A 13,950-nucleotide genomic window follows, 5' to 3' on the forward strand; every position below is an offset into this window, starting at 1 on the left:
TCAGGTGTTTCCTGAGCATGCACATGTTCCTGGGTGTGCACATGGCCTTGTAGATTCTCAGGAATACGTCAGAACTTCTCAAAGCCCCATTTCCCAAAACATCTCATTCCCCAGCCTTTCCTCACTAGGTTTGTGGTTACTCTGTTGTGTCCCAACTATTTTCTGTTGTCTCAGGAGTGACTAAAACACTTACCTGTAAATGTTTTCCACAAATTAGAGTAGCATTTTTAACACTAGGCAAATTATGAATTAAGCAGGATAAAGGCAAAACTTTTCAGAAGATTTTCTAGGGAGTCACCAGACAGTTCAAACAAAAAGTTACAATTCATTCAGCATAAAGTCCATTCTACTGCTTCCAATAATATTGGTACTAGAATGTGAGCTGTCATTTTCAAGGCTACACATCAGCTTGGGAGCAGGAGATGGGACTAAGATAAGTTATAACACCACACATCTCAGTGTTCTTACGGAGATTCAGCCATTTTTCTTGAATAAACATCTCAGGGTTGCGGCAAGCTTTTGGTTAGTTTTCATGGTTCTGAAAATGTTCATTCCCACCGATTTTGTAGTTTTTCCATTTTTGTATAAGGACAGAGTTTTGGAATTCCTTACTCAGCCATTTTAGCTACTGTCACTCCCTAAAGAGAACCCAAAAGAGGTGAACTATAAGTCTTTTAAGTTCTTTGTTTCTCTCAGAGAGTCACACTATAACAACTTGACCCATTGTGTGATTATTTGTTGACCTATATAGCTCCTTGGATGTTCAGGGAATTGTCTTAGAGGTTCTAATCTATAAATGACAATATCTTTTTTAAAATATCATGGAAGCCTAGTAGATAGAAAGGCCCGAATTATGACCAGCAGAATGGATGGAGGCAGATCACTAGAGTGTCAGTGCCAGTTCTGCACACGACTTTGTGAGGCGCTCTTCCAGTTCTGTTGCTGCTTCTGTGCATTCACCTGAGACTAAAGAAAGGGGCAGCTCAGTGTCTGTGGGCCTGGTCAGCGTGATTTCCAGTGTTGTCTCAGTGGTTCTGCATCTGAATATTACCTCAGTTACTGCACCCAACACCCATGGCTATAAATTAGGCCATTTCTATAGCTTTCTAACTTCAGTATGTGTGATAGGAATCACATAGGGCACTTGTTTTAAATGGGGATGATGATTTAGTAGGTCTGAAGTGGCACCAAGGAATCTGCATTTTAAATAAACATGTTCAGCTGTTTTGACCCACATTAAAAGTGACTTTACCTCCAATCATTACTTCAGGTTCAGTGGGATTGATACATAAAGCATAATGCCAGTTTCTCACTTGAAATAAAAAATGTAACTTGGCACCAAGGGGATCAGATATTCATTCACACCCTCTGTGTGATGCTGCCTTCTCCTCTGAACTAGGATTTCCACAGAAGAACAGTTAACTAATCTAGACGTTGCTGACTGAGTCTACAGTGATTTCCAGTTCTCACAGGATTCCTGGCCTGTTGTGAAAATCTTTAAAATAGTTCCCATTACCTTCACATCTTGGCAAAAATTACCTCAGAAACATAAATAAGAGACAGTACTACTGATTTTTCCAGGGAGACTGAAGTTCTCCCTTCTTTCTCAGTAACATCAAGACAAATTATAATGGAAAAAAGCTAATCCCAGATCCGGTCATACTTGTTAACCACTAAAATAGAAATTGTTACAACTGTCGACTGTAATCCCTCTCAAATGTCTTGTAGATGAGTATGTCTGAAACTGAGTTAACGCCCTCTCTGCTTTCCTGTCTCTCCACAGGAAAAGCCTGCTTCTTAGAGCCTAATGTCTCTGTGCTGATACAGTGTTCCTCTCTGAAAGCCATGAATTACCCTAGATTTCTCCCTCCTATTAATCCCTCTTATGTGTGTCTCTTAATTCTGTCTTTTCTCTAAAACCACTGCCTCTGGTTTAGGAAAGCGCTTTAGAAACTCATGTCTAGATTATTGTAAAAGCCTCCTCATTTCTTCAGGTATTGCATTGTCCATTCGTTCTCTCCTCTCCAGCTTTGAGCTACATGTATGTTAGATCTTTTGCCTGTGTTTCTCATCTCTCTTACACTTTGTTTTAATTTTGTATTCTTTTTTGTTTGCTTTAGTTAATATACATTCTGTTGATCTGTCATTCAATTTCCTAATCCCTGTCTCTTCATGTCCAGTATGCAATTAAAACCACCTGATAAATTCATTGATTTCTTAATTACAGACACTGTTTTAAATTATAGAATATCCCTTCGGTTCTTTTTTTTTTTTTAATAGATTTTAATTCTCTGTTAAAATTTTCCATCTTTCCATCTACTTTTATTCTTTTTAAAATGTATATGAATTGTTATTTTAATGTCCTTGCCTATGTCTCTTTCTATTGTCTGGTTTTTTTCTCCTGCATTTTGATTTTTGGTCCTTTTCTTTTTGCATGACAATTTTTGGTAAGAGCCAGAAGTTGCTGATGAAAAGTTGTAGGAGCAAAAAGTTGTAAGGTCTGTTCTGGCAGTCCAGGTGCAAGACACTTACTTGATTCTGTTGAGGCCTACTGGGTCTCAAATGAAAGTACAGTGTTTAGCAGAGTCCTTCCACCTTGAACTCCAACCTCTGTCTCCTCAGTAACATGCTATGTCTGCAGCTTCAACCTCCCAGTTTCTATTTTCTCCTGGCCTTTTTTTCGGGGGCGGGGGGCGGTGGGTAAGGAGGATGTTGTCATGTGTATGTGTAGGTTAGTAATCAGCAAATGAGAGGAATTTCTGTGGAGATTTTTTTGGTTTCTTCTCTGCAATTTCCTCCTCTCCTGGATTTTCCCCCACCTCAAATCTCATCAGTTTGGCAGCCCTGACTTTGACTTCTGTCTTTCCCACTATGTAAGAATTATATCTTCCCCATACTGGGACAGAGCAATATGACTGTCACACTCTGTTAGAATTCTGTTCCTCCAGGCTGCAGTTTGGAAAACGCCCCCAGGGACAAAGTTGAGGTGAATGTGGAGCTTGTCTCATGCAAGATGCTTTCAAGGATTTTAATACCTCAGTTCTTGATTGTTGCTTGACCCCTACCTCCATGTCTCTAAACAGTGGTTTTCCCACCTTTCATCATTGTTTCAGGAAGGAGGACTAGTCTAATATAAGCTATTCCATCTTTATTAGAACTGAACGTCCAAAGTGTTGATTTAAAAAATTTAACTTTTGTAAGTCGTTTTCTTTTCCTTATGTCCAAGCTTTTAAATTTTAGAGGGAAGGTGAATGACCTCATCGCCTCCTATACCTTAAATGGTTTATGGAGAGTAATTTTTATCCAATTTTATTTTTTAATATGAAAAACATGAATAAATGGAGTTCTTGTTCCGGAGGGAAGGCTAAATGTAAAAAGCTATGGGAATATAAAATTTTTGTACGTAATGTTTTCCTTAAAGAATATTCAACTAGTTTCTTATACTTAATCAGAAATACAAAAAAGCTTCTGTATATTTCACTTGCTATTTGATAGAGTGAAATCTGGTTTTGAGAATGGTTTAAGTATTATCTCAAATATAGCTTTCACAGATTTCTGGATTCTTTTCTAGTGGATTAATGACTTAGAAACTGATGATTTGTATGCTACGTGGCCTTCAAGTTGCCAGGAACTTTTGAAGCCAGTATTCCCTGAAAGTATACCTTTCATAAGGCGTAATTTTCATAATTTGGTGAGTGTTATATTTTTGAAATCTTGTATATATCTTTTATAAAGATATCACCATTCTTTTTGGGCTACCCTGCTGTTGGTAAATAGGCATCTGAGTAATAAGGAAAGAAGTATTTGCCTGATGCAGCATGAGGTGGCATGGCTGACTAGATATCAAAAGCTAACAGTGTTACATAACCTGCCTTTTATTATTTGACCCTCATGTATTTTTATAATACCAATACTAACTTATATAATGCTAATACTTTGATAATACCAATACTGTTACATTTTCTAAAAGGAATTTGATTGAACTTTTCTTCCTTCTCTTTTATAAAAAATTCATAAATTTCAGCACATTTCAGGGAAAAATACATAAATACTACTGTGCATTTAAATGTCCATTATTACAATGTTAAGTAACCTTATAGGACCTTGTAATATGGAGAAAACACCTAGGGCTTTATTTTTTGCACATAGGAAGTGAATATCTTAGTTTCTACAGCAGATGTTAATGCTGTTATTTTTTGGGTCAAAATTCAATTTCTGTTTCCTTTTTAAAAAAATTTATCACAGAAAATCCAATGAACAGTTAGAATAAGGTATTTCACTCCTTATAAAAAATATTTGCTTTGTGCTATGCTTCAAAAAGAGCATGAGTAATCTGATTAAATTTCATATATTATTATATTCAGATTGTAGCTTTTAGAAATTCATAAAATGTTAAATTCTTTCCTATATACATTCTTCAAGATTCTTTAAAATTACTAGAAATTTAAAAAATTGTACCTTGAATTTCATATTTTTAGCTACAGAAATTAGATTAAATTTCAATTTCATGAAAATTATGAAGTGTTAAATCAAAATGGTGATTATAGTCTATCTGCTTTTTTTTAGGTTCTGTTTATTGATCCTGCTCAAGAATATACCGTGGATTTTATAAAACTTGCTGGACTTTTCTACTATCATAAAATTCCTCTTAGGTAATTGTCAATATGACCAACTGTCAGCCGAAGGAAATCCAGTGATGTCCATATTGTGTTACACAGTGTTAATGTGGGATTCAGAGTGATGGTTATCTCTAGTGCCTGCCACAGCATAGCTGTGTGTTGTGAAAAATCATACTTCCTTATGATAGACTCTGTTAATCAGAGCTGCTTGGTAATCTTAGTTAGCCTGGTACCTTCCTGAGAGAATGATTATCACTTTGGGTACTTAAAGATGGATCCATTTTCTGTGGTTGTGTTAAGAGTACACTCCCCCCCCCTTTTTTTTTCTGGAAAAAAATAGCTATTTGATAATGTCACCACCAGAGAGAGTTTTACATTTTGGAGGAATTCAACAAATCAAACCTTTTCAAATAATAATACTCCCCTTCACCCCATCTACTAACACATTCCCTCCATCTAGATGATCTAGTCTAATAATTTGTAAAAATCGCGGTCTATTGTGGTTCAAGAGGTAGTTGTAACATTTCTTATTCATCTTCTTTCCTAGAATTGGTTTTGTGTTCATTGTTAATACAGATGATGAAGTTGATGGAACAGGTGATGCTGGAGTTGCTCTTTGGCGAGCTTTCAACTATATAGCAGAAGAGCATGATGTATCACAAGCATTTCTTTCCATAGTACACGTGAGTTGATGCACTACATATAATTTCTTTAGAATGTATAGTGGGGTTTGCATTACTATAATTATTATTATTCATTATTTTGACATTTCAAAGTTTGTAAAAACTGTCTGTCATGGGGATTAGTACACATGATGAATTTGATTCTTGCAACTCCTAACTGAAGTACATATTGTTGTCCCCATTTTATAAAGGAGGCAACTGAGGCTCTGCCAAAATATATGAATTTATTTAGGTTTACCCAACCAATAAAGAAACTTAAATTGTATATATAAATTTAGAGGAAGTGTATTAATAGAAAATAACTAGTAAGGGAAGAATTCTTGAACTGAGTTTTGAATAAAATCATGGATAGAAAAGATTATTTCAGATTTAAATTTTCTGAATGACAAAGTATATAGAGACTTCCTAGAGAATTTCAAAGAAGGAGGAAAACTTCATGACAGCAAATCAGTGTCAGAATGGTAAGATTGATACTGAGTCTGACAAAGAGACTATAAGAAATGTCAGAAATTGGTAAGAATCTGATTAAGGAAGAACAAGGGGTTGGAAGATTATTTTATAATGAATGTTTTTAAACTCTCTCATGGCTCATAATGGAAATATAAATGTATTAAAGAACTATATTGTTGTTAAGAAAGTCAGGTTATAGCTTAAAAAAACTATTCATTTTTATATTTATTCTTTGGCTTTTCAACCATTATTATAACAGGGAATGGTTCTTCTGCAAACTGAGAATGAAATTACCAAAGCAGTGTAAATTTCCTGCCCTATTTCTTTAGCTCCCACGAAAATCACTAAATACTTCATTGAGTCATTTTCCTGAGGTATAGAAACTACCTACAGTTCAGTGACTTGGGGATATAGTTTATCCTGTAAAATAGTACCATGGAATAAGTGTCAATATTGTATCTCAGTCTATTAGTTTTACTGATTGGTGTAGGAGTTTATAAGGGATTCAGTCAAGTTGACTCATATCTTTTATTAAAGTCCACCTACTTCATTGTGAAAGGATCAGTATGATAGTTAACACTAAGAAACTTCAAGACCTTCCAAAAATTATCTTTACCTTAATTATTTATGATTGAGACCTAAGTTATCTTAATTATCTCTGTTGAATCTCCCTTCTGTGAGCATTTTGTATTAGACATTAATTTGCACATGATGGCATATTTGTCAATACCTTGCCTTTTGAATTATCTGCTGTGATGTTCAGCACAGTACTGTAATCTCTTGGAAAACCAAATTGCATTGGAAACCGTATGATTCAGTACAAAGCAGCATAAAAGTAAGTATTGAATATGTGCTATAGCCTATAAGTTGTGCTAAAGAGAGGGAGAAGAAGAAGGAAAAATCAATGAGGAAGGAATATTTAGAGAAAACATATCAGAATCTACTAGGATCTGAAGTGTGGGAATGTTCATAATTTTTTGTATTTGCTTGTGACCAGTGAATTTTTGTATCCCATAGAAAAGTAAAGCATGGTTGTGTTAACATTCTGTTGGGAGAATATTATGTTCATTATATCACTTAGCTTCACTAGTTTATAATAATTTGAGCAAAATCTTGTCTTTTAGTAAAATACATGAATTATAAAATCTCTTTAGTACTGTTTCATTACTTTCAATGAGCAAATTATTGTATTTAAATTAATTTGAACGTACAGTATCAGGAGAGAGGAAGAATATAACAGAAGGCCAAAGTCATAATAACAGTGTATGAAAATTATTGCAATATATTGGAGAATTATGGTAGAGTAAGTGCATTATTTGTAGTAAAATGATCTAACTTTGTATCTCAGCTCTACTGCATAGTGACTATACAGACCCTACAAGTAATTTAATTTTTTCTCCCTACCTTACAACATTCAGATTCAAAAATATATATGGTGCCTACTTAATGAATATTTGATGAGTTCAGTTAGAGAATGTAAAAGCACTTTAAGACTTTAACTTTTGGCCAAGATGGAGTACAAACAATAGATTAGGTGTCCTACAGTATGCACTTATGGACTAGAAAAAATACATGATATAAGTCTGTTTTCAGATGTTCAACAAGAGGCAACAGGGACTATGATCCTTGGGAAAAGGTGAAATAATGATATTCACAGAAAAAGAGAGATTTTTTGGCCACCTAAAAAAGAAATACTAAAGGAAATGACACCAGATGGCAACTCAAATCTACAAGAAGAAATGATATGGTAACTGTAAATATAATGTAAATATTTAGATAAATACAGAAGGCTGTATGAATATATTTTTCTCTTTAAATTACACAAGATTTAATAAAACACATTCTAACTTATATAGAGGTAATACATGTGACAATAATTGTGTAAAGTAGAATGAAGTGGATCTATTTTAATTCTGTATTTTGTCAATATTAGGATTAATAGGAAGTAGGTTGTGGTAAGTTCCAATGTATATTGTAATTACTGGAGTAACCACAAAGAAAATATGTTTAAAAATAGCTTAAAAATCAAAAGAAGAATCGAAATAGGGCTCTAAGAAATAATGTCTTAAGCCCAAAAGAAGACAGCAAAGGAAGAAGCAATAAACAAAAGACACATATATAGAAAACAAATAGCAAAATGGCACAAGTTAATCCAGCCGTACCAATAATTATATTAAGTATGAGTAAATTAAGTACAGCCTGCCAAGACTGAATCATAAAGAAATAGAAAATTTGAACAGACCAACTCCTAGTAAGGAGATTGAATCAGGTATCAAAAACCTCCCAACAAAGAAATATCCAGGACCAGATTGCTTCATTGGCAAATTCTACTAAACATTTAAAGAGAGGTTGATACCAGTCTTTATCAAACTTTTCCAAAAAATAGAAGAGGAGGGAATACTTACAAACTTATTTTACGATCCCAGCATTACCCTGATAGCAAAGCCAGATAGGGACACTACAAGAAAAAATTATAGGCCAGTATCCTTGATGAACATGGATGCACATCCTCAGCAAAGTATTAACAAAGTGAATTCAACAGTACACTAAAAGAATCCTATACCACAGTCAAGTGGGATTTATTCCTGGGATACAAGGATGATTTAACATACACAAATCAATCAGTGTGATACACCATAGTAACAAAATGAAAGATAAAAATTATATGATCATCTTAATAGATGCAGAAAAAGCATTTGACAAAATTCAACAACATTTCATGATTAAAAAAGAAACTGTCAACAAATTAGGTACAGAAAGAATGTACCTCAACATATTATGAAAGCTATATGCTACAAGCCCACAGCTAACATCATCCTCAACAATGAAGAGCTGAAAGCTTTTCCTCTAAGATCGGGAACAAAGTAAGGTGCCCACTCTCACCACTCTTAATCGGCATCGTGTTTGAAGTCCTAGCCAGAGAGTTAGGCAGGAACAATAAATAAAAGGCATTCAAATTAGAAAGAAGTAAAATTATCTCTATTTGCACATGACATGATCTCACATATAGAAAGCCCTTAAAGACCCCACCAAAAATCTTTTAGAACTAATAAACAAATTCAATAAAGTTGCAACAGAAAAAAGAGTTACATTTCTATACAAAGAACTGTTAGAACATTTCTAACAAAGAACTGTTGGAAAGAGAAATTAAGTAAGCACTCCCATCTACCATAGCATCAAAAAAAGTAAAATGCTTAGGAACAAATTTAACCAAGGAGGTGAAAGATCTTTACACTGAAAATTATGAAACATGGATGAAAGAAATTGAAGAGGACACAGATAAATGGAATGATATTCCATGTTCATAGATTGGAGAATTAATATCATTAAATTTTCTGTATTACCCAAAGCAATCTACAGATTTAGTGCATTTAAAATTCCAGTAGCATTTTTCACAGAAATAGAAAAAAATCATAAAATTCATATGGAACCATAAAAGACCCCTAATAGCCAAAGCAATCTTGAGAAAGAATAAAGCCTGAGGCATCACATGTACTGATCTCAAATATATTATAAAGCTATAGTAATCAAAACAGTGTGGTACTGTTATAAAAACAGATAAATAGAACTGAGAACCTAGAAATAAACCCATTCATACGTGGTTAATTAATTTGCAACAAAGGAACCAAGAATATACAATGGGAAAAGGATAATTTCTTCAATAAATGATATTGGGACAGCTGGGTATCCACATGCAAAATGATGAATCTGGATGCCTATCTTATTCTATACCCCAAAATCAACTCATAAAGGATTAAAGAGTTGAAGATCTGATGCCATAAAAGAAAAAAAAAAAAACATTTCATAGAAAAAACATAGGCGTTAAGCTCTTTGACACTTATCTTGGCAGTGATTTTTTGGATTTGACAAAATCAAAGGGAAGAAAAGCAGAATAAACGGGTCTATATCAAACTAAAATGCTTTTGCACAGCAAAGGAAACCATCAACAAAGGGAAATGGCAACCTATAGAACAGGAGACAATATTCCTAAACCACATATCTGATAAGGGGTTAATATTCCAAATATATAAGAAATTCAGGGGAAGAGATCAAGATGGCAGAATAGAATAACATGGAGCTCACCTCCTCCCACAAATACATTAAATACATCTGCTTGTGGAACAATTCTCACAGAATACTTACTGAACTCTGGCAGAAGATCTCATAATCAAAACTATAAAAAAAAAAATCACCACGAAACCAGGTAGGATGGAAAGAAAGAAAAAAAAAATTGGGATGGGACCTGCAACCCTGGGAGGGAGCTGTTAAAGAGAAAAGGTTCCCTTACCCTGGGAACCCCCTTCAATGGCTGGGAGATCAGCCAGCTTCAGAGGGTCAGAGGAGAGTACAGGAGCTGGGTTGTGACAGGAAGAACAGAGAGAGACCAACACAGATGGTCTGTGCCACCTCACTACATTCCCCAACTTGAGGCTTCCATCTTCTGGTGCATGCAGGGGCCGGGTGCTGAAACTCAGGCTTCAGCAGACAGACCCAGGGAGAGGACTGGGGTTGGCTGTGTGGAGACAGCCTGAAGGGGCTAGAGTGCAGTAGGGGCCAAAACTGCGAATGTGTGTAAGGAGCCCAGGTCAGCCATAAAAACCCTGTTGTTAATGTGCAAAGGGAGAAGTGGGACCTCACCATAGCAGCTTCTTTTTCAGCCTAGACACAGCCAGCGCAGCTCTGCCTCAAGGGCTCTGGGAGCCTGCAAGTGCAGGCGGGTTGCCCCCAAATGGAGGTGGGTCTAAAATCTGAGCTGATCCCCAGGGACCATATGACTTCATAAGGGGGTTGCTGAAATCTGAGCCCTGTCCTGGGTGTCTTTAGTGGATTTATGCCACTGGCGCCTTTGTAAACTCAGAGCCTGCACGACATCTGAGCATATTACTGGTGTACAACTGGGATGGGTCCGGCATTAGCAGTTGCAGGCTTTGTGGGCATGTGCACATGGAGGCAGAGCTGGGATCTGAGCTGACTCTAGCTCCCACAGTGGGTCCTGGTTCCTGACTTCATTGGAATTGCACTGGTGGTTTTGTGAACACAGTGCCTGAGAGAAATCTGGGCTGATTGCCTGCATTCCCATGACTGAGGCAAGGCTGAGGGCAGCACCAGCAACACTGTACTTTGTGAACCCGCACAACAGTTGACAAACACCACCACAGAATGCACTTCCTGGTGGGCAGCTCCTGCAGAGGAATACTCAGTGTCTTCTCTACCAGCAGAAGCACTCCAGTCCCGCAGACTTCACACCACAGCTTAGAAACAAATCTGTGGGCTTCTATTCTGAGAGCTAGGGAGCAGACCCGGCCCCCAACAGGGCTGTGACAACCACAGAGCAAAGAGGAGGCCCCACTCAACATCCAGTGCAGGCTCTGGTCACCACAACATCAGTCACACCCCCTATCAAGGGGACAGCAGCCAGCACACATGGAGGAAAGATGTGGCAGGCATCCATACTAAAAATAGCCCTCACACCAAAAATATTAGACTTATGCAGCCTACACAGGGACACTCCCACATAAAAACACAGTAGAAAATTGTCAGTCCTAAATTCATAGTCAGAGAAATATAAGTAAAATTAAGAAACAGAGGAACTACTCCCACCTAAAAGAACAAGAGAAATCCCCTGAAAGAACAATGAAACAGACCTCTCCAGTCTACCAGATCCAGAGTTCAAAAGGGGGATAATAAAAATACTGAAGGAATTAAGAAAGACTATGGATAGAAATGCAGATCACTGTAACAAGGAACTAGAAACTATAAAGAGGAGCCAATTAACATTAGTAAACTCAATTGCCGAGATGAAAGCTCAACTAAATGCAATAAATGGCAAACTAAATAACAGAAGAATGAATAAGTGATCTGGAAGATAAAATAATGAAAATCACCCAATAAGAACAGCAGACAGACAAATGAAAAAAAATAAAAGCAATATAAGAGTTCTATAGGATAATATGAAGCCTGTCAATCTAAGCATAATAGAGGTCTGAGAAGGAGAAGAAAGAAAGAGGATAGAAAATGTATTTGAAGAAATTATGGCCCCAAACTTGCCAAACCCAAAGAAGGAAACAGATAAACAGGTACAGGAAGCACAGAGGGTCCCAAACAAGAAAAACCAAAAAAAACCTACACTGTGAGATGCTATAATTGAAATGGCAAAAGTTAAAGGAATACCCATAAGGCTATCAGCTGATATTTCTACAGAAACATTGCAGGCCAGAAGGGAGTTCAGAGTCGTAAAAGGGAAAACCCTGCAACCTAGGATACTCTCTGCCCAGCAAGATTATTGTTTAAAACGGAAGGAGAGAAAGAAGTTCTCAGACAAGCAAAAACTAAACGAATACAGCAATACTAAACCTATACTAAAAGAAATATTGAAAGGTCTTCTCTAAATAGAAAAGAAGCAAGTATCTATAGAAAAGAGAAAATCACAACTGGAACTGTGATGATAACTACATTGAACGGCAAAAGGAGAAACACGAAGATGTAGAAGAGGACCTCAAAATCATAAAAAGGGGGGATAAGAAAATGTAGATTTTTTTTCTTTTTAGAATGTGTTTAAGCCTAAATGGCAAGTCTAAATCAAGTAGATATAGTAATAACATAATTGACAAACAGAGAAATCACAAATCAAACACATACAGTAGATTCACAAAAACCAAAAAGAGGAGAACTCAGGCATAACACAAAAAATAAACTACGAAAGGGAAAATGAAAAGAAAGGAACAAAGGAGAAATACAAAATCAACTGGAAAACAAGGTTTAAAATGACAATAAATACATATAGATCAATTATTACCTTAAATGTCAATGAACTAAATGCTCCAATGAAAAGACGTAGAGTGGCAGATTGGATAACAAAACAAGAGCCTACAGTATGCTGCCTATAAGAGACACACCTAACGGCAAAAGACACACATAGATTGAAAGAGTATGGAAAAAGATATTTCATGGAAATGACAAGAAATTGGGAATGGCAACACTCATATCAGATGAAGTAGACTTTAAAACAAGGACCATAAAGGATACCAGATAGACTTAATTGATATTTATAGGGCATTCCATCCAACAGTAGCCAGAATACACTTTCTTCTCAAGTGCACCCGGAACATTCTCCAGGGTAGATCACATTTTGGACCACAAATCAAGCCTTGGTAAACTTAAGAATGTTGAAATCATATCAAGCATCTTTTCCAGCCATAACACTATGAGATTAGAAATCAATTACAGGGAAAAAAAACTGTAAAAAGCATAAACACGTAGAGATTAGTCTCCAAAATTTACAAACAGCTCATGCAGCTCAGTATCAAAAAAAACCCAATCAAAAAATACATGCACCCCAGAGTTCATAGCAGCACTGTTTACAGTAGTCAAGACATGGAAGCAAGCTAAGTGGCCATCAACAGATGAATGGATAAAGAAGATGTGGTGTATACATACAATGGAATACTGTTCAGTTATAAAAAATAACGAGATAAGGCCATTTATGGCAACAAGGGTGGACCTGGAGATTATCATACTAAGTGAACTAAGTCAGACAAAGACAAATACCATATATCACTTATATGTGGAATCTAAAAAATGGTATAAATGAATTTATTTATAAAACAGACTCACAGACATAGAAAAATTGACAGTTACCAAAAGGAAAAGGTGGGATAAATTAGGAGTTTGGGATTAACAGATACAAACTACTACATATAAAATAAACAGCAAGGTCCTGCTGTATAGCACAGGGAACTATATTCAATATCTTGTAATAACCTATAATAAAAAAGAATGTATACATAACTGAATTACTATACCATATACAAGAAACTTAACACAATGCTGTGAGTCAACTATACTTCAGTTTAAAAAAAAAGAAATTCATATACTGCATTGGCAGAAAGAAAACCAAATAACCCAATTTTAAAATGAGCAAAGGACTTGAATATATTTTTTTCCAGAGAAGACATACAGATGGCCAACAGGTATGTGATAAAGTGCTCAATGTGATTCATCATCAGGAAAATGCAAATCAACCACAATGAGATATCATCTCACACTTATTAAGGTGCTGTTACCAAAAAGACGAGAGAGAACAAGTGCTGGTGAGGTTTTGGAGAAAAAGGAACCCTGTACACTATTGGTGGGAATGTAAACTGATACAGCCACTATGGAAAACAATTGGGAAAGAAACAAAATCAGCCTCTTGAAGA

The 13,950-nt window shown here is 35.9% G+C and overlaps 1 protein-coding gene across 1 annotated transcript in view; it reads left to right on the top strand.

The window, feature by feature from the left end:
• UGGT2 (UDP-glucose glycoprotein glucosyltransferase 2) overlaps positions 1–13,950 on the top strand; it is a 181,445-nt gene that overhangs the window by 77,560 nt on the left and 89,935 nt on the right. The window contains exons 13-15 of the mRNA XM_057707936.1: positions 3,572–3,691; positions 4,567–4,652; positions 5,167–5,302. Coding sequence (XP_057563919.1) covers positions 3,572–3,691; positions 4,567–4,652; positions 5,167–5,302 — 342 coding nt within the window. The remainder of the gene's footprint in view (positions 1–3,571; positions 3,692–4,566; positions 4,653–5,166; positions 5,303–13,950) is intronic.

The sequence above is a fragment of the Hippopotamus amphibius genome, chromosome 14 (assembly GCF_030028045.1).
Source record: "Hippopotamus amphibius kiboko isolate mHipAmp2 chromosome 14, mHipAmp2.hap2, whole genome shotgun sequence".
Taxonomy (NCBI): domain Eukaryota; kingdom Metazoa; phylum Chordata; class Mammalia; order Artiodactyla; family Hippopotamidae; genus Hippopotamus; species Hippopotamus amphibius.